General features: G+C 43.4%; 1 protein-coding gene across 1 annotated transcript in view; it reads left to right on the top strand.

Moving 5' to 3' along the window:
- Window positions 1–8919, top strand: part of LOC126527510 (uncharacterized) — a 51870-nt gene extending 42951 nt beyond the window's left edge. Inside the window, exon 9 of the mRNA XM_072284949.1 lies at window positions 8751–8919. Coding sequence (XP_072141050.1) covers window positions 8751–8796 — 46 coding nt within the window. The 3' untranslated portion in view covers window positions 8797–8919. The remainder of the gene's footprint in view (window positions 1–8750) is intronic.
- The last annotated feature ends 13208 nt before the right edge of the window (window positions 8920–22127 follow it).

Here is a 22127-nt window from a genome sequence, read left to right as displayed (position 1 = left end):
GCTCTAAAGCCGGCGGTCAACTATTCATTCACAGTCGAATTGCCTTTTGCGGTGAAAAAAGATTGTCTTATAGGCTTACACGCCAAGCTCACAAAAAGGCCTTAAGGGGTCGGTTTGAAGACAGTACCTGCAGATGTCAATTCTCTTTGTTCTTAGTTCAAATTACGCTCCAGGGTACCTCAGGTCCAAATCACCTAGCAGAATGCTCGATCATCGGCTTCTCAAATTGCTGAAAGAGAAGTATTTTTCCTGATAGCCGAGCCGTTCTACACGATGTTTTCAACGAATCATAATTAGTCTTCCGTAAATTAATTCAAATTTCACTCGCTAAAAATATACTTTCAATTAAACAGGCAGGCGAAAAACAATTAACCACGCCCATCTGACTCTTCTGTCATCCAGTCAATGATGAGCTCAGACGGTTTCGACTCCAAGGCCAGCAAGGCAGACGGAAAAATATATTCCGCACGTAAAAAAAAAAAAAACGTTCCTGCTACATTTTCTTCTGCAACAAGAAACGCTTTATACCGATGTGCAGTCGTCATGTTGCCGACAGAATAATTATTCGACTAACAGTTACGTTGTCCCCTACTGAATGCGACGAATCTTGGATATTTATTGGCCCAATTTAAGAGTGTCGCGGAGGCTAGACACAGCAAAAAAAAAAAAATTGCAGGAAGGAAATTTATGTAACTTGCACAGTGACGGTTATTGTGAACTACAATAAATGGCACATTTTTGTTCAGTTTGACAGAAAATCAGAAGGAATTGTGCAACAAAAAGAGTTTCTAATAGCTCAAGCAATTCACTGCAAATATATAGGCCCTACGGGCCTAGGTACGAAGAAGTCATATATCACCATGATAAGACACAAAAGGGGTCCCTGCGGCATGTTTCTGTGGAAAAATTTACTCTTCCGAATATTTTGTTCATAACTCATGCAGCTTACACGTTAGCAAAACAAAAGTTATATCACCAAACTAATTCCCGAGGACCCATCTAGTGGGTAAATTTGTCGGCCTCTAAAGGCACAATAACCAGCAGTTGTACATAGCAGTTGTACAAGACATGATCAATCTCGAACATATGTATTTTAACGTTTACTTCGTCATGAGAGTGAAAAAAACGCGGCCGTGTGTGCGTCGTGTGTAACGTCGTGTGTAACGGCGATGTTCTAGGTCTATCTGCAAAATTGGGGAAGGCGGCATTGGTAGATACATAAGGGTGTATTTTCTGGATTGCTCGGACCCTAAGGTGCACTTCTGCGCCATGTATCTTAACTGATACTCGCATGGCTTCAGCAGTGGACTCGTGCCCGTACATTTTATTGCCGGCCACTAAAAAAAATGTATACATGATTGCGATTGCAACAGCGATCGCATAGCAACACACCTTACTTCCAGCCTAGAGACCAGTCATGTGTGAACAGTGTACTATAGCTGAGCTCCTTTTTCATTCTTCTTAGTAGACAATCTGGGCCCACCCTCTAGTGACGCGCCTGCGAAATCCACGCAGAGTGCAGGTTATTATGCGTGGCCACCGAAAAGCGCAGTGTGTCGATGCGTGCTAATACTGTGAATTATTTCCTGCCTTCCCGTGGACATCCGCATCCGTGCCACAGTGCTAATAAATCAGCCTTTTGCGCTTTAATGACCCGCGCTACCTGAGTTTATGTCCGCCCAGCACTAGATACAATTTTAATAGTTACAATTTTAATAGTTAACGAGACTAGTTAAATTGTTCGATGTGGCTAAAATATTCTAATGATATTTTTCGCAGAGAGAAATAACAGACGGGTGTGCAAGAAGGTGTAAACATATTGTTGTAGTCAGTGTCAGTCATCAAAGCATTAACGTGAACGCAATAAGGCCTCTGGTGTTCTGCATCCCTCAACAGTATCACTGTCACAGTGTAAAAGAACAGTGTAATTTCCTGCTTCCAACAATTATTTGAAAATAGCCTACGTTGTCGTGTAGTCGCTCTACACATGGAGACTCTCCATGCAGTGCAAGACGCTAAGCAGCTCATGTTACTAAATAACGTCCAGCCTCTTACAATCTCTGTGGGCGTCAATCAGCGTAAATCACCCAAAAGTTCGAAACATAGTAGACTGCATCTGCGGCGGCTCTTCATTCCAAGTTCTGTGGAGACTCCTCCCAGGCTGCTGCATCGGCCGATCTTTCCGATAATGCTAGATTGCTATCACAAGTAACAAAACAAATCTTGTCTACAAGATAAACATTTCTGAGTATCGGAAACTGTCTCTGATGGACAATCCGTGTCGCACACCGACACAGCTGCTTTATGAGAAAGAGGACGAGTTGATTCCGCAAGTCCACCGCACACCTAATTTTGATAGTCGATACTGCTGAACAGGAAACCAGAACGCTTTCTTCCTTGAGCTGCGATCGTACCTCACACTATCCAAGCCCTAAACACGTGGAAGAGCATTACCGTGCTTGATATCGACATTCGCCCCTTCAGCGCTGCGCAGCAACTCAAGGAATTTTGCAAAAAGGCGCACATTTTCAAATGCGCTTGAAATCATCATGGTAGTAACGGGGACGCTACATGTAGATCGGCTCAACGCTGCTACTATTTAGCTGCAGATTACAGCAACTGTGCCGCTGCACTTCCTACCGTTATCAGAGGAAATCACCGCACGTTCTTGAGTTGCTGATCAGCCGTGACCGAAGGACACCAAGGAGTGTTGCTTATGAGGAACGTCATGGATTCTGCGGCATCACGGCGTACCTGATAGCCACAAGGAAAGACAACGCATGCCGCTCGCGTTGCTTGATACTAGCAACGACTCAGCATGGATTTTACAGAAGTGGTGCTACCATTTTGCTGCATGTTGATATGTAGACCTATTTAGTTTGCAAATTGTTGCATGCTGCCTGCGCTGCAACCAGTTTTCCTGGTGTTGTCACCACTGAAGTTCACTCGCATCTCTTGTTTGAATCATCACAAAGTGTAGGCTGCAGTTCAAGGAGAAATTGTGGGCTTACCTGATCGAATAGCATTGAAAGACATGATCGTACGTGAGCTTCGAAACAAAATAAGGGAGTTATGAGGCGAGCAAAGAAACCTGAATTAGGGTATTGATTACCCACACAAAGCAACCGAGGAACGTAAACAAATAAGAAACAACGAAGTATCGTTAAATGCGCCAGAATAGAGGTTGAACGAAATCCTTGATGCAAAGTGTGAACCTCTGAAAAACAGAAGTTTTAAACTACAATGACAAGACTACCTGCTCAGTACTACTCGAAGAGTGTGAGCTCCCATATGCAGGGCGTTGTGAATATTCAAAATCAGAGTGTCTCCTGTAAGATAGTCCAATTTATTCCCCAACTTCCGGTTCGTTGTTCTGGCCTTCCGGCTTCGCCCGTCGTCTTGTTGATTCATTACATCATCAGGCGCTCCTATCTTCATCCCTCCGGGGGTATTATCGTATAAGGTTTCCAATATAGCTTCCCTCGGTCATTCTTCCTAACATATCAAATTAGATTTTCTTTAGTACACCTTGCGAATTTGCTGTCTGCGTCACCATGTCACCTCTGAATCGGCGCTTGGAGCCACATACGGCTAGCGAGCACTAAGCTTCTGCGCTTAATCCCAGGTACCTTGTTATTGTGTCTGCTGTCGAACTTCGTTTTCATTGCCTATTTATACTCCCTTCGTTATTGCTGTTTTTTCGGTGTTCCATGAAGAGCAACGCGTCCATGTTGGGGCTCTCTCCATACGCTCTGTCCGAGGGCTCTGTCCATGCGCTAAAATATAGAGACTGCACCTAAGTACTTCTATGTATGAGTCGTGATGTGTCACAGCGGACTGCAAGGCGCGTTTTCCAACACCTGGATGACTTCGATAGAAGCGCAAGTATTTTTTACATCGCGTTTCATCCTTTCTACAAGATCATTGCCTTCTGAGTGATACGGCATCGTGATACGGCAGCGTTATTCTTCGGCACTACGCCCATTTTCTCAGCTGTTGAGTGTACAAAGGAGGACCGCTGTCAAATGATGCGACTATAGTGGTCTTGCACATTCCCCCTTCCATGAGTGCGATAACGCAGTTTGCATCTTTTCTGAATTTTACTGTTGCCCTCCTAGCGTACTCATCGGTGAAAAGAGAAACCTGCGTTTTTTTACGCCTTCCCATTTCCTTATGATCTCTGCGAAGTCGAGATGGATGACTTCAAACGAAAACCTTGAATATACTTCAATAACGATGTAATTTCCCTATGGCTTAAATTTGCCTATAATTATTTGACAGTGGGGACAAGCATGAACATATTCGAAGACGGCTTCATTGATGCCATGTGAAGCGTTGCTATAACTGTTTATGCGTCTTCCCAGATCCATCATGACCCCAGACGGAATATTTTTTGTCAGCATGTACCTTGGCCCCTAGTATTTCTCATCTTCAGCCGCAGTTCTTCAATATATTCCCTCAGCATCAGGCAAGGCGGCACCACCTGTCCGGCGGATCAGGGTGTGCCAGGACGGAAGTTCCTGGCGAAGAATGGAGTTCCCGACTCCGCCAAAGGCCCGGGACGGCACCCTCGGTCAGCAGCCAGCTTCTGCTTCAGCTGCTTTAGGAGCGCTGGGAATCGGAGGTCCAGCTGCAAGACGTCCAAAGGTGTCTTGACCATCTGACCCAGCAGGAGCTCACAGGGGGCTGGGCAAGTGACATCGTGGGACGTAGTCTGGTGCTGGAACCGTACCCGGGCAATTTGCGTCCGGAAATCCCCAGACTGGATTTTGTTGCGCTTGTCCTTGATCGTCTGCACCACCCGCTCGGCTGCATCGGTTGAATCGGTGGTACGACGTATCCATCATCCGGCGGATTCCGTTGTTCTTCAGCCAGGCCAGCTACTCTGTGCTGGCGAAAGCAGGACCATTGTCGGACACGATGACGTCCAGCAACCGCTGGGCAGCGAAAACCTGTCGCAACGCCGCAATGCTCGCGCCTGCCGATGGAGTGGTGACAGGTAGAACCTCCACCCACATCGAAAAGACGTCCACCACCACCATGAAGTAATGGCCCTTGAAGGCCACCGCAAATCCACCTGCAGGCGGGACCAGGTGCTCTGTGAGAACGACCAGGGGGCGATTTCCACATGACGTGAGGCCCGATTATACTCCTGGCAGACCCGGAAGCTGTGCACCATGTAAGCGATGTCTTGGTCCAGGCAATGCCACCAAACGCGGGACAGGGCCACTATTTCGGTCTTTTCTACGCCAGGATGACCCGCGTGCAGCAAGTGCAGGAGCCTGCACTGAAGACTTTGTGGGATCACCACTCTGGTACCCCACAGTAGGCAGCCCTGCTACAAGCTCATCTCGGCGTCCTTGTGGCTATATGCCTGCTGAACGAATTCCGCCCCACGGCACACCACCTTGCCCACCTGAGACAGGACTGAGTCCTGGCCTCTCGCTTGCAATACCGCAGGCCTGGAAAGTACCTACGGGTACGCGTGCTCCAGCACGAATACTTCAGCAGGTTCTGGAACCGCATCTGGCACCTATGGCATGGGCAGGTGGCTCAGGGCATCAGCACGTCCCAGATCCTTTCCCAGACAGTAAACTAGCTGGTAACAGGAAGCTACGAGCCTCGAGGCCCAGCGTACCACTCGAGGTCGACCTGTACGGGAACTGCCTTGACAGGCCCCAGCAGCCCCAACAACAGCTTGTTGTCGGTGACCACCTCGAATTTCAAGCCCTTCAGATACTGGTGCAAGTGTTCGACCCGGAACATGAGGACCAGGCTTTCGTTGGCCAGCTGCGGCAGATTGCATATTTTCTTTTTTTGTAATCTTGAGTGGGGTTATACTAAGATGCGGAATGCAGTAGCATGAGAAATGAAAATAATTATGCAATTGATTTACCAAAATTCAATAAATATCTGCTAAATAATTACTTTATCGCATATATTGCAATTTATGAATTGTAGTCGGTGAGGTTGCAAAAGGCGTCCACCTGACGTTATTCACCAGGATGACACGAAATTTGACATTTAATTTTCGAAAATGTAGGACAAAATACATCAGCATTCCCGTTAATTTTGTACTTCACTGCATAAAAGAGCATTTTGCTAAAAAGCTAAATGGACCTACAGTGCATTTTTATGGTGAGGTTTTTGGCGTAAATAATTCCGAATGAACAGGCCTTGCAAACTCGCCAACTACAATTCGTAAATTGGAATATGTGGTGTAAAATAAATAACTAGAAGATATTTAGTGAATTCTTGGTTATTACTTGCATATGTGTTTCGATTTGTGGTGTCAATAATACACCCCTCTTTGAGTAATCGAGTGCAATGACTAGAATTATGTTATTGGCAAAAGGGGATATATAAAGATTTCGGAAAACTTAGAAATAATCAGCCCAAATGAGCCTAGTGTAAGAATGACAACTGATTGCTGAAACGCTAAGGTGTACGAAATGGCAAAAAATAACGTCACTGCACAGAAGATTAGATTTTGGACGGCGGTAGAGTGTCGATAGAGTGTGTTTAAATTGACAATGAAAAAACGGGAAGGTATAAAAGCCCATTTAAAACCACGCATACTATTTCTGACCATATATAATTTGTAAGTACTCCTTGTTGTCCTAGGTGTATGGGTTAATTAGACGTACACCTGCGCAATGTCTTAGAAAGTGCGTTTGCTGTCCCTGTTACCGTTCGATTATTACAAAAATTGCTGGAACATCTTTGTGTCAGGCAAACAAGCGCTACAATACATGTAAATATGAATCCTAGTGAGTAAAATCTGAAGCTTTACAAGGGTAGTCTTCCCAAGAAATAGCAGATCGCTACAAAACTTCAGTGATGTATTACAAGAAACGAAGCTTGTAAAGACGAAGTAATTAACGTGAAGCAATAGGAACCTGGCAATTTTAATTTTCTGAGCTTTCCTCCTCTTGAAGGAAGCCTCACACTCGACATACGTAAATGTAAGGAGTAAATAGTCAAGCAGCTGTAATCTTCTGCCCAATCAGCAACTTAGTGTGTGGGAACTCCCGTTTCATGGAGCGTTTGTTGACTAGTTTGTAAATAATTACCAACATGACGCAACGTCTGTACGCGTTTGGATACTCCGCTTTATTGGCGTGATTTAGGCTGCGCTTTAGTTTGCTAGTGGTAAAACACAACTCCTTTAATTACAATTACTGAATGTCTTAAACCAAATGTGTTACGCTGTAGTAGGGCTTGAAACATATTCCTGAATCATGATGCATAGGTTCGGTCATTAAAAACAAGCCTCATCAGCACCAAATCTCATTTAAATTCAGATGTTCTGAACTGCAATAGGGGAAAATATAGGCCACATACAGTTCGCTACCATGGCGACTTCTGAGCTAGTTTACAACCTATATGTAAGATATCCTTTGCTCTGGGGAGGTAAGTTAGGTGATGGTATAGTGTATCTCCCACCAGGATGAACATCTGAGACTACAGACGAAAACATATCTGCCTACTTTTGACGCGAAATACTTCTTAGGTGTCAGTGAGCATTTCTAATATATAAATTAGAACGTAATACTTGATCTAATTATTTCTGATGAAGAAAGCAACTATATCTGATAGAATGAAATGACCAGTTATTAAATGTGGCACCTTGACAAGGCTACTGATTAGCTGAGAAGCCTAGAAACGATACTTGTCGCGATTACCATGCTTATTTTGCACGAGTAAATTGAATAATGCTTTTGAATTTTTTTGTTTGAAACGAACATTAAGCTTTTGGTGTCTAAATCAAAACAGGAGACGCCAGGGATGTTGTATTAGAGGGCAAACAAATTCTTCACCAGAAGTTCTTGGATGCGTAGCCTTAGCACGGTTTACGAGCACTTTACGTTCTGGTCACTTCGAAATTCCACTGTAGCAGGGGGCACAATCCGTGATATTTTACTGAGCTGCGAACTGCGATTTCCACAATGCTAATATATAAGTATTTATTTCACTCAAATGGAAGGCAGTTTGGAAAGAATACAATACTTTTGGCCAGGTACCAATAAATAAATAAATAATACTCAGGTGTACAAGATCGTTGCAGATCGGTAAAATGCGGCGTCTTTTATTCAACTAAAATTTATTTCAAAAGTTGACCCCCATATTTGCTTTCCGCTTTGTAAACGTTTGTGTGCCACAAGTGGAACAGTTTCTGCTAGTTCACCCATTGCTCACTCAGCAGTTCTAGTGTGACAACATCCTCAGCAAAAAGATTCTGACTACAACATCTATTATCATAATAGCCATGCTATAAGAGTGAAGCCCAAGTTGCATACATTTATGCACCTGAGGCGCTTGACGGTTCAGCTTGGTAATAAACATAGATCGAACGTGTTCAAATGTAATAATTGTGAAGCACTTGTACGCTTTCAGCATAATAGCCTTTAAAATGCAGGGCCAGCGACTCTGCGGGGAAATATCCCACCAGTAATATTTTTGCTTAAGAGCACGTACAAACATAAGGACGAAGAAAGATACCTATATCACGATTATAGTCAATGCATTCAACTTGCATGTTATCAACAATGCATGCTTGGCCACAATGAGCAATGCATTTTGACTGCATTCTAGAAGGTAAACTTGCAGGGCTCATTATATTTATTCTGAATTCGTTGAGGATAAGCTCCAGATAGCTACCTTTGCAAGGCGTTATGTCGCCGCTATGACCCTAATGTACCTCTCGCAAAAAATGAAGCATTACAGTTCTTTGACGCTTTACATTGCAGGAGATGCCCCCACAGGGAAGAACATGGAGATATGCTGGCATGTTGACGACAACGGGCTGACAGCCAGGCAGCGACACATCGTTTTATTTTTCTCTCTAAAATCTGATAAAAACAAGATGCAATGCTAACGAATAATCTGGTATGTGGAAATAAAATTGGTACAAATGGTTGTATTAAGTGAACCTATCTTAAGCACGTAGTTACGGCAGATCCAGAACACTGATATTCTTCCTCATCATTTTTCTCAGTGAAAGAGTTTTTAAAGTATATCTTTCTTGGACTATTCCTCTACCTTCAGTGCTTGTTTTTATGTATTTATAAACGCCATCAAATTGCTGTTAGCGCATTTCGTTTCAGCCAGAGCACCTAACCCTTATGACCCATTCACAACATTGGCGACCGCAAAATTTACGTTGTACGACCTCGTGTGACAGAAAAAAAAGTCACCCAAGCAGCTAGCTAGCGGAGACCGATTTTCCTCGCCGAAAAAAAAAAGAACATCACTTGTCGCAAGATAATCAGAACACGCGATAATGAGAGAAAGAATGAAATAGACGCGGATATGGTCAGGGCGTATGAAGGACAGGTGCTCCAACTTGCGCGGGCGCAGCGTTCTATTAGGTCATAACCCCCTCTTTCCCCCCCTCCCACGTCGGAAGCGGCAGCACATGTGTAGGTGGCATGTAGCTCCGCCGTTCTTGCTGGGGATCTCGACAAACAATTTAAGCGGTGGGCCATCACGACAGGTACTGCTCCCTAGTGGCGGTGAACAATTATTCAATGTCCTCTTCCCATTTGAGCGGCGCGCGTCGGAGAACGTTCCTGTAAACTCCGCATCCCGTTACCTATAATTCAAAATACGCAGCCATGGCCTGTCACGATGTTGTTTTCAAGTATGTTTGCTTGTGTTATGTGCATTTTCGCGCTGCTTCTTGTGCAAAGCAGCGTCCAGGACAAGTATACTGTGTAGTACGTGGACCTTAAGGGCAATAATATGGGCTCCTATTCCCACTGTGAAGGTCGTTGGGCAGCGAAGCTGGGTTATCACCTGATCCGATAGACCAATGTGACGTAGCCTGAGATTGGGTTCTACCTAACCTGAGCACGACACCGTTGTGGATACTGACGTTGCTGTTCCTCTCGCCACTTCTCGTGTTCACGCTGTTCTTAGGGAGTCCTAACTATGCGAGGCCTTTCCATAGTGCTATCAGAACACATCAAATCAGTGCTAGATTTCTAGGTTTCTTCGTTTACATGTGAAAGTGTAGTTACGCCACTCCAGGCTTCGTATGCTTCAGTTGCTGTTTCCAGGGAACTGCAGCTCATCTGTAATCATTACCGCGAAACTCTTGTGGAAACGTTATGCACGAAGAAGAGCTTGCGGGTTCTTTTTTTCTGCCTCCCTCGCACGGCGGGCGCTCCCGCTGCCACTGACATGCTGGACGGTTAGCATTACAGTGTATGTAGTGACGTGTACGTGTTCGTTACCTTGTTCGTTGTAGTGACGTCTAGACTCTCCGGTTCGGTTACCTCTTAAATCAAGGAATGGAAGCTATCCGTCTTTTTCGTGTCCACAAGGGAACTGAATGACTGGTTCTGTGGAGTTTTAGGACTCCACAAGGCTGTTTCTGCATTACAAATACTTATAATGCATCAATATACTGGGCTACCTAAGCTCCGTAGAACCAGAGATTCAGTGAACACGAAAAATACGGATCCCTTCCCTTCTTTTATTTGCAAATTAACCGAACCGCAGACTGAATTTGCAAAACTGCGACTTTTTTTCACACTCTTGAATAGATGTCAGTGATTACTATAAAGGACAGCAATATCACGCGCATAAGCTAAGACACATACTTGATATGAGTTGAGTATAAAACCTGTTATGGTCTAGCTTTTTAGTGTACTGAGGCATAAGCACTCAAAGTACGTATACTGCAAACAACAGCGGCTATAGGTTACATCTCTGGCAGACGGACCGCTTGACTTGAATGGTTTATCCGACCTACGTAATGATAAAGATTAGTGTAGTGCACTGCCTGTACGCTATGCATACCCCTTCGAGTATATTTGATCCAGCGCTGACAGGTTCTAAAACCGAAATCAACACATCGTGCGCAACCTTGTCAAATACTGTTTCTGTAACATTGTGATCTGACTGTGCATTACATTAAAACATTCCAACACGCTCGGTGCTTTACGAACGTTTGACATAGCGCTTCTACCTTTAATTGTAAATGTTTGGCGCGGGCCTACTATTTTGCTAATTGGTGGTCGTAATGTACCAGCTAATATTTTCATCATAACATTGTAAACCCCGCCAGTTAAACATATTAGGCGGTACGATGTTACTTGACGCACTTTACTTTCGTCACTAACATGAATGCACTACTGTTGTATTCATGTAAAGGCGCCTTGTAGCTATGTTTACAGAAATGTCACAAAATGCGACGGTACCACGCGCATCAGATTTTCTAGCACATCACGAGTAATGCAGTGCGCCAGCGCTTACATGTAGCGCATCACCCCTTGAGCGATGGTGGCGGTACAAGGTTCTGCACATCACAGGCAAAGAAACATATCCAGACGATTTCGGCGCCATGGCACGCCGCAGCTCGAAGAGAGGATCAGATCCCAAGCAAATTCAATTTCCAAGAATTCCTAATGCAATGCGATTGTGTCTACATGCAATGGGAAAGTCGTGTCAATCCACCACTGTCTGCTGTATTATACGGACGTGCTTTCCCAGAGCATTAGCCCTGTTTACATGGATACGGTGCGCCACTTGTTGCATTCTCCTAAACGCGGCTAGTGGTCATCGCGAGCAAAAGTACTAAATGAGAATGCAAGAAGTATCAATGCGGTTGCTAGGCGTACCTAAGCAGAACAAATTCTGGCGCCTGCAGTTTTCTGTAAAATAACATAGATGACAGATTCTACATCATGTAGATGGTTTATAGGGCACAGCTCTTAAAATCGCCCGTTCCTGGGTTGAGCGTGGGTATACCTCGGCGTAACCACGACAGCGCATTCGGGCCACTGCTCGCGCGTTTGTCGTCGTCTTCTTCCACATCTTGCTCCGAGGATTCTCACCATGCCAGCGTTCCCATACTAACCCTCGCGCTCGTGCCACTGCTCGCGCCAACGCCGTCATCTTCCACAGCTGGCTCCGTTGCTGCTACTCATGCCAGTGTTCCCCTCCTGCCATAGAGTTTCTCACTATAACACCTAGAGGGAAATCTGGCGCCACCGTCTATGGGTGTTTCTTAAGTGGCGCCGTGCCGTCATGGGAATGACGGTATATGTGTCTGCGATGCTTGTGTTGGCTGGTGTTGTAAGAGGCTTCGTCTAAAACGTGGATATGGCTACACAAATAACGCGTTCTTAAAGTAAAATCTTCAAAAAATGTTTCCATTCATGCATATTACATCTTTAGCCGCCCAAATGCATGACCAAGCGAAGAAAACCAAGAACAGATGGTGAACTGTTTCGAAGCGAACGCGAATCTTGTCGTCTGTCCTCCAACTCTAGTGGCGCGCTGATACCTTTCATGTATCATATAATTGTGCATGTAATAACAAGCTTTCATAGTTAAAGAAATCATGTTTTTGCGTAATATTGAAGCTAAAACAGCTTTTTCCGTGCTGTTTTAGTAGAAAATGGATCATTGTGACAGACGGAACTGGGCTTGCCTCGCTATAAGAAAACAATGCCAATCGGAAGTCACAATATACCGGCATTCCCATGCCTACCAAAGCGCAGAAGCGCCATATTTCGCTCTAGGTAATGTAGTCAGAAACTTTGTCTCATGAACCTCCATCTACGAAGGGGCTGATGGCACGTGCCCAGTACCAGTTGGTGCGGTGATTTTCGGCCCAAATACTTTTCCTCAATATATTGCGAAATGAAAACTCATATTCGGCTGCACTCAAATTTCGCAATGGGGAGTATCGTAATTGCCGGAGATCTTTACTAAAAAAACTACGTTCCCTAAACATTTGGATATAAAAATGAAACACACCTAGCATTTAGGAATTTGTCCTCATAGGAATGTTTTCCTTGAAGTTGCTACATAGTTCTCGATATCATTTGTACTTAAAAGTAGAGCTCTTTCTTTTGTACTACAGTCTAATATAAAATTATTTCTGAGCTTTAGTCGATTATTCATATTGTATATTTGATGCATCCTCCATGCAATCATTTTATTACATGTACCTGGGGGCTCTGGCACCATGAAATGAAATGCTTTCACATTTTTGCCAGAGCGCTCCCGATTCGTAGCGATGCAAACCAACAGAAATTGAATTTTATCTGGATAACATTTCAACATAACATTCATAGTACAAAACTGGTTTGTTAGCAGCTGCTCGTTGTACCACGTATAATTTTTCACCAGCTTCTGTCTGACTTTCTTCTATACCAGAGAATACTTATGCAAGTATATAACTTACGCAAGCTTCAATGACTCCATCAATTGGAAATAAATAAACAAATTATGAGCGGCATTTTGAATTTTGTATTTCTGTGCATGGTTTTTGTGATGCATGGTTAAGCTTTAACTCGTCGAATTTGTCATCCTTCAAAAATTTCAAATATTTCTGGAAGGTAAATTTCCCTGCTGTCTAAGGATTCCATCATCTATTGTTTACATATGACAGGAGGTTCATGGAATCGTATTTCGTGATGCATAATTGTGCTAACTGCTGGAAATATCCCTCTTGTATTTAAACAAAATACACTTCACAAATTGCCAATTCCTACTCAGAAACGGCTGACATCATTTACTATTACGACCATGAGAAGGCAAGGATGATTTCGATCGAACAATAGGTGAATTAAAAGCACGCAAAATAGTTTGCCATTCGGCTTTCCCACTGTTAGCTAAAGCTTGTATTCATGAATTGAAAAGTGAAACTAGAGCAAAAATCACGGTAGCGCCCTGCGGAAATGAGAAGACGGAAGTTCTGTTAGATCTGCAAACTATTAAAAAGAAGATAATTATATTCGCTGACCATAAACGCTTCGGCTAGTATATTCGCTGCTCTTCTGTTAAGGTGTGCCCTGCCGCTTTGAAATATGTGCTTCGTGTTTCCCATAACGGTATTGAAGCATAAAATGTGCAACAAAAACGAAATACTCACGAACAACTCAAGTTTTTCTGTGCAGCCAGTTTAAACGAGCGATGTCTACATTTTCTTTTAAATGGAAAACATGTATAAGCTTTAGTCAAATATGGCGAAGCGGTCACGATGTTTTCAGTGTAGTTAAGTGCTACAAAAGGTATCTGCACTCCATAAAACTTGGTTTACAGACACGTTGGCCAAGTGCATCTGTGATAAAAAATGTATATAAAAAAGATGCGTTGTCCATTTAGGTTTCGATTACACTGCTACTTCATTTATTACAAGTATATTCAGAAAGCCAGTTAAAAATTGCGTAAAAAATGAATGATAGCGGGTTTAAACAATTGAAACAATAGGTAGCTGCTAATTTCTCGACGTCAGCAGCAGTTCTGAAATGAAACGTCGCCTCAAAAGCGCAGAGCCTGCAGCATTTGAAAACAGTTTTTTCAGATTTTTTAAGACAGATAATTATACAGCGAAGCTGTGTATGGCTGGGGTCTGGAATAACTTGCGTGCGCCTATCGAACGGTGTAGAAAGAGAATTTCTCCCCAGTTTCTCTCGAAGGCATCCTGATCTCGCTTCGAAAAGCAATGAGCTTCCCTTTGAGCAATAAAAAAAAATTATTTCCTGGTTTCGTTTTCTTCCTCTCATGTAGTTACTCATGGCGCGTCTTTTTTTTCCATTTCCGCAACGCATCAGATTATTTCAACCACTCTGACTTTCCGCTTGACGTTCTTTGTTGCCGTGTTCCTTACCCTACGTGACGCATTCTTGCTGGTAAGCTTCCTAGTTCTTTTCCTGCACTGTGAATCAATGTTTTTTCTGTAGAAATAGCGTAATACTCTCCCAGCCCATTTTTTTCTTCCATAATTCACAGCCATTCTTCATAATCAATTTTACTGGGAGCTTCCCTCACTTCAAAATTGTCCAGCCCATAACAGCCTGCGCAGCTTCATTTGTTGTCTTCCCGTAAGCGCCCAATGCGAGGCGTCCCACTGACCTTTGGTCGCCAGCGAGTCCTGATTGTACACCTAATTTTAGGCAACCATCCGCATTTCCAAAAGTAAGTCCTGGAACCATTACACCTTTCCTCAAACCAGGGAATATCTCCTACCTATCTCATCATGGCTGCATTTCTCTTCCCCTTTATTGTTATCTTTTCTTCCAGTGTTTCGATATATCTATTGCCTTCTTTTATCTATATACCAAGGTATTTGTGTTCTTTTACTTGAGGTATTTCCTGGTGCTGTATTGCAACGGTGTGTTCAATTTAATACCATAAAACCTGATTTTTAAGACTAAATTTCAAACCTATATTCTAGCCTTCCTGTCCACAGATATTAGCGAGACGGCGCAGATCACTTTGCCTGTTAGCTGGCAACACAATGGCGTCCGCATAATATAAACCTGCAAGCTGCTGCTCTACTACTTACCCGCCTGTATGTATGAGAGATTAAACACGAAATTACTTCCTTTTATCGCCCTCTCCGTTATCACGATGTACATAATAAACAGCAGTGGGGATAAATTGCTCCCCTGCCTCTGTCCCTTGTTCATATCAACTCTCTCCTCGCTCCTCATCCCTTCTAATTATACGAAAACGGTTTTTCTAATGTGAATCTCTCTCAAACGCTGTAAACTATGCAAAGCGAAAAATTGCGTCATTATACTGAGGAATTGCAGGTAAAAATACAGAAAGTATGTCGCATTTCAAAAATACGGCAAATCTCCCGTTAATATATGGAAGTTGCTCCCTGTTTTAAGCTTTATGGACATTTCGCTGTAATAATACAGTGGCTACATTGTTTTCCACGAAACCGACCGAATTCCGTATTTTTGTTAAGCGAACATCCGTATTCTTGCGAGGAAAACGATGCACGCTGCATGCCTGAAGGAGCACCTATAGTTCCAAAGTTTCATCTAAGAAAATTTAGTGAACACGCAAACTGAACGCATCATGAAGTTACGCGCAAAATGTGAGAGCTAGCTTTCCACCAAAAGCTGGAATGAGAGATCCTGTTAATATATACACGCATCCTCTATTCCGGTCGCACTTTGTGGCGCATACGGGCCTTGTATAACGCTGATCGATGCGCAAATATATGCGTGTGTTCGCAATGTTCTCAAATTGAGCGCTTTGCAGTTAATAGTACATCATATATGTTTAAGTGAACGAATAGCCGTGGGAATAGCCGTGGGCAAGAGCTGGTGCACTGCAATGATACTGGTGCTCCGCGCCAAAACTTTTGAGCACTATAAATCAGTACTGAAAAGAAGGGCGTGGTATAATGGCCACAACTGCGTTTACATTTAACAACAAATGGTCTGGAAGGGAACTGGTGGCCAATAGACCCAAGTTCAACAGTCCGATGAAATTTTCGAATGCGGGAAGCAATTAAGCAAAGAGGGAAAGTGGTATGATAAACTATAATGTAGTTGGTTTAACTCCTTCCCTTACTTCAAAAATATCTCGTATCTGTCAATAACTATCTATTCATTGACACACAACGATTACGCATATTCTTCACCGTTCATGCGTTGCCAATTTTTGCTGTAAGATGTAATTGGAAATATTTAGCTCATCACCTCGAAAAAATACCGGTGAGCGCGCACGTTTTTCTACGGGAGAATAATGATCGCGAAAATGCACGCACCGACATGTGTGCAAACTACGAGAAGGTGATTGAAGAGGAGGGATTTACTACTGTGCTAGTACTTTGTGTACTGTTAAAAACACGAAAAGAAAAGAAAGAATGAACAGTGCCGAGTTGGCGTAACGACTCAAGATTTATTTCTTTTATCCGGCATTTATCCTGTCCTGTTGTAAAAATGATAAGTTTAGCGTAAATATATCTTCATTTGTACTCAAGACGGGAGCAAAGCCCCAAGGAAGAGAGATTGACGCACCGGGAGCCAACAATACAAGCGATGAATTCTAACGCTGCTTGAATCTCGGCATGTTCGAATTGGCAAAGTTCCGAATTTGTCGCTGTGTTGTGTACGCTTCTGTGCCCGTCATGTGCCGTCATAGCGCGGGGATATTTGCGCTGATTGTGTTTCACTTGGTCTGCAAAACTGTGTACGCTGCGGCATCTAAGAAGTCCTGTGTTCTGGTGCACGCATGCTCTTGGACTCCTGAATAGCCTGCTCTCAGCGGATGTTCAACAGTCTACGCGTGCTGGTAACCTGCTCTTGAGGTAAGCCCATTTTAATTTTATTTGGTTTGCATAACGTAGGTTTTAAAATGATGTGTGGTTAGCCGGTGACGGGAACGGAAATATTGTTTCATAAGGCCAGTAAGCAGCGTCGTATGGCAAAAATGACGCACGAATGGGGAAAAGGATCACCTATATTCAAAGATCGATTTTAATGATAGCGAGATCAGCTCGATCGCGATCAGCATTTTCGGTGTGACACTTCCAACCTCTTCATGAATTGCGTGGAAAGGGTAGAGTAAAACTGCATTTAGTTGCGCACTTGTATGACGCTTGTAACGGCTTGAGAGCATACTGCCAGAACTTCTGTCAGAATACGTAACTGAACGTTCGAGCTAACAGCAGTGGCTCACTACATGCAATCGTTACTTTCTTGCTTGCGTGCACCTTTTTATTGTAGTCACCAAACAAAGTTTCTTTGCTCTGGCTGCTCTGCTGCGTGTTTCCTTGGTGCAACTGCTTGCGGTGCAGCAAGACGTTTTGCTTCGAATGATGTCTAGGCAGTCAAGGCATTTGTGTCAGTAAGCAAGCTGTAAATGTTGTATCAGTTGCAAAAAAGGTGGATATACAAAATAAGTGAACGTAATCATCACAGGCTCTATTGTAATAGTGATTCAGTTGTAGTGCTAAAGCAGAAAGAAGATAAGCCTGGAAATAAGATTGCATTGATACTTAGCTTGAACTAGGTAACTTATCGTTACTAATTATTCATTTTCTTTTACTGCAAGATTAGTTGCTGTTGTCCTGCTGTAGCTGAGAAGAGGTCCGCTGCCTGCAATGGGTCCATCTCTCTCAAGTGATCGCAGTATTGCTACTCTCAAAGTGAGTGGATTTTTTTTCCGATCAGATTTTTTTCTACCTGAGTCATGACCATCTACTTAGCAGTGTAGGTGATCACTGTTAGTGACATTGGAGCGCTGGTGGACAAGCACCCCTTCATTATTGCAGCACATCTGACAGAGTGCAGCTGTGGCAGTATCCGAAGGTGGTAATATATAACCCAAATTAGGTTTTCTGAGTTCATAGGTTCATATATTGATGTCATTCGGTTGTGGTCTAGCAGGCAAAAATGCTTAACAAGGAGAAGTAATTTTAATTCGCACTTGATAAGTTATGCAAGCAAATCAATTTGGCTGCTACACATGAAGTGGGAAATTTGTGGATGTGTACTCCAATGCTTCAGTACAATATAGCTTAGTTAAGTGGTGCCACTATATTTACTATGTAAATCATGCGGCAAGGTTCAGCGTTCTAGGATGCTGGCATCAGCAGAGGTCTTATTTACTGCGAAGTTCAAATGAGGTGTTCCTGTTAGAGCGACTGTATAAAGTTTATGCTTTAGATCGAATCTTCTATGAGGCAGACTTTGATGGCAAAATCGATTTCTTTTGAACAATGGCAGAAATGCACGGGTAATAATTATGTACATCGATGTAACATCGCTATTGCTTAAGCAAGTAGTGCCCCTGCATGCTAAAATTTACAGGTATCGGATTGAATAATGTCAAGTTTTGTTGTAACATTAAGGCAGCACCTTTTATATTGTGACAGATCACATTATTGCGTACCATTATAGTGTGGTGTTTGCACTAAACCTATTTGAATTTGTCTATAAGTTTCTACACACTGTTGCATGATGAAAATTTATCAAGTGAAACGTGTCATGCAGCTTACTTATTAGCGAAAGCAAAATGCAAGATTTTTTTCGTTGGTTTCTGCCCTCTGAACGCACTTCCCGTTATATTCTTGTTTGCGACAAAAATATCATGCAGTTTTCTTTCTTTACTGTTTTCTGGCACTGCAAACTGCGACGAGCTAAAGCACTGGGCAGTATACTGGAATCGCTACCGTGTGTCGAGCTGTGTTCAAACACACTAAAGAAAACACGGCTTTGCCTTGTTTGAATGTGTTGAATGGCACTTCTGAAGTACTGCCTGTCCAATAACTTTGGTGGCAGGGAAGCGCCGTGCACTTCTATCCGTTGCTTTCTCTTTAATTGTGACATCGTATCACATTGGAATCGTAATGTATACGTTCTTTTTCTAAGAGAGCCATAGTTTTCTCTTTGTGTGCAGTCACATTATTTACGTGCAGATTACCAGTCCTCTAAATTCCATCTTATCGCAAAGTAAGCCATTAGTACCAAAACAACCCTGTATAGCAGGAAACCAAAGCTGAACGGCCGAAGAGTACCAAGCAGCAGCCTCCGTGCAGTCTCAAGTAGACAGATTGCATTGGTCATGCAGAGGTGCAATGCATAGCTCTTTATTACTTGCGGAACAATTAAACTCTGTGAAAAATGAATATTTATGTAGCTTCAACCACGCCTTATTGGGCGTTGCTCCTGTCCGCAACAAATGTGGAAGATCATCACGACATTTCTTTTTCTAACTCATTTTTTTTCTAATTTCAGTAAGATTAGTGCATGTAAAAGCAAAAAACGAATCACATAGGCAATCAAAATCCAACAAAGTGGAAGCTTAGAACATTGATTCTGCAGTTTGGTAACTCAGAATAAGTAGAAATACGCCACAACCAATTTATTTGCTTTTGCTTGACACAGGGCCAGAGCATACAGTAAGCATACTGTTTGTTCATGAAGTGTCACGTAAATTTAAATTGTAGCGTAGCTTTCGAGTATATGCTTTTATTGTTGCATTCTCTCAGAGGGCTGCTAATATGTTTCACACTTGTAGCAACTAGGATGTCCATATACATAGATAAAAATGTGCCACCTGTATTCTTTATGACTTCGTAGAATGTGTAGGTGGTTCAATCAGAAATATAAAGCCATAGAATCAACCCCCAGTAATGTGACTTGCTCTTCCACATGTTGCAGGTTCAAAATGGAAGGAGCGAAATGTTGTCGTGGTTCCGACGAGACAGGAAAACCAGTATAAAAGGGTCCACACCAGTGCTCTCTACTACATGGGGTTGCTAGCACATCGAGTGCTTAGACTGAAGCCAACCGTGTCCCGGAAGTTGGCGCTTCACGACTTTTCAGCAGCACTTCGTCTGCACGGGTGTGCGGCATTTCTTTCCCTAAGATACCTGCCTGTGGTACAGTAAACTACCCAAGCAGGCCAGAGCAACGTTTTAAGAAGATGTCCAGAACTTTGCATTGCAGTTCCTGCAGCATCGCTAACATAAGGGGCGTGCACTCTAAATGCTGGTAAATATGGAAACACTTTAGGTAAGAAAACACTATCGCGTACGGGTTATTGTAATAAAAACGTTTACCAGGCATGTAGAGACAACATCTAAAATGCGGAAAGCCACAAAGAAAAACTTGCACCGCAGCAATATTATGTGGTCACACACACTAGTTAGTGCACCATGCGTCCTGCTTCCAGGAGAAGCCACTGCACGACACTGCACTTATATTGGCTTTACCTGCATCCGACGGTGCGGGCGGCATCCAAAAAACTTATTAGAAATCAATGGTGCAGAGTGTTTTGCGTCCCCTTTCTCGACGCCAACTGAACACATGGTAAACTTTTTCCAAAGCAGAAAAACAAAGGACAAGGGCTCTGAACGCATTGCATTTTGAAGTGGCTGGTACTGGGCAAAGCAAGTACTATGGCATAGTAGAGTTGCACGAGGCAAGCTAGGAGCTAAAAAGACTGCTGGTTTCTTGCAAATGGCCAACGTATCGTTAGCATGTTGAAGTTACTTTTTTTCTTAACGGTTATATGTGTAGTGGGGCCGCTTTTACAACTGGAGAAGAAACCTTGGCAGCATGAAGCACTTCATGAAACAAGCTTCAATATATCATGTGTCTGCATCACATAATTTCATGGCTGCATGAGTCACCCCACTGGTTAACCTGTAAGAGTGCGCATGATGTTTGCTTTCCATTATCCACTTTATCTGCAGGTCAACCCTATCTTGAGACTTAAGCTGATGTTCACTCTAGAAGAGAAATTGTGGATGCGAGTTTATTAGATAATGGGCCCGCAGTTCTTGCTGTGGTGGCCTCAGGTGGCGGCTCGAAGTCCTTGGACTCGGGCGGCATTCTCGGCTTGCCGGACGGCCCAGAGCTGCTCTGCCAACTATGAACTTATGAGAGCCACCTCCCAGCAGCGGCGACGCCGCCGGAGAAGGTGCCCGGCGGCTCCCGTAGCTGGGGCGGCGTGGGGAAGAAGCGAGCTCGAGGCCTCCTGTACTCTGGCAACGGCCGCGATTATGGACGGATCGTGAACGGAGGTGGTTTCAGTACCGTTATTGCCAGCAAATTCCCAGAGCATGTGTCGCAGAGTTGCACTCCATCCGCAAGCTTTACATGCATCTGTTGGATATAAACCCGAGTAGCAGTGATGTAAGACGGCGGGGCTAGGGTAGGTGTGTGTCTGCAGCAAGCGTAAAGTTGCGGCCTCGTTCCCGTTTAAGTTATCGTGTGGTGGCCGGAGTGTGCGTCTTTCAAGTCTGCAGTGTTGGGTGAGGTCTCTGAACGTGGTTAGGCGATCGCCCCCACGCCAACTGTGATTCTTCTAAAATGAGGAATTTTTTTTATAATGAATTGTCACTAAGCCTTCCCTTTGCGATATATCCCACCAAATATTGCGGTCTACGTGGTCATACAAATAAGTTATGATCCAAACGCCTACCTATTCTGAAGCCATTCTGAAATTCTCCAAAAATGCCGTTATTTTCTACCAATGCTTGCAGCTTTAATTGCATTGCCTGCATTTTCTAACCTGTATATTACCGATATAATGGTCAACGGGCCATAGGAGTGAATTCTATCTTTCTGCCCCTTAACTTTATAAATTAGATTCACGCTACTTTGTCGCCAACTGTCTGGTCTGGCTTTCTCCCAGTTGAAATTTGTCAGCACCAGCTCCTATTCCATCTTTTTTTTTTCATGCTCTTTCTTCCAAACAGCTTCATCATTGCATTAGAAAGACTCGGCTGGTATTTTTTGGACGTGACTTAATGTCGCTTCCTCTTCCATTTGTTTCCATCTTCGCCTAGGATATGTTGTTGCATTGTTGTTGACTTTCCGTGTAATTATTTTATGCGGTTCCAAAATATCCTA

Source organism: Dermacentor andersoni, chromosome 10 (genome assembly GCF_023375885.2).
Source record: "Dermacentor andersoni chromosome 10, qqDerAnde1_hic_scaffold, whole genome shotgun sequence".
In the NCBI taxonomy this organism is placed as follows: Eukaryota; Metazoa; Arthropoda; class Arachnida; order Ixodida; family Ixodidae; genus Dermacentor; species Dermacentor andersoni.
Note: the sequence above shows the minus strand (reverse complement) of the source record. Positions and strands in the feature narration are given on the sequence as shown.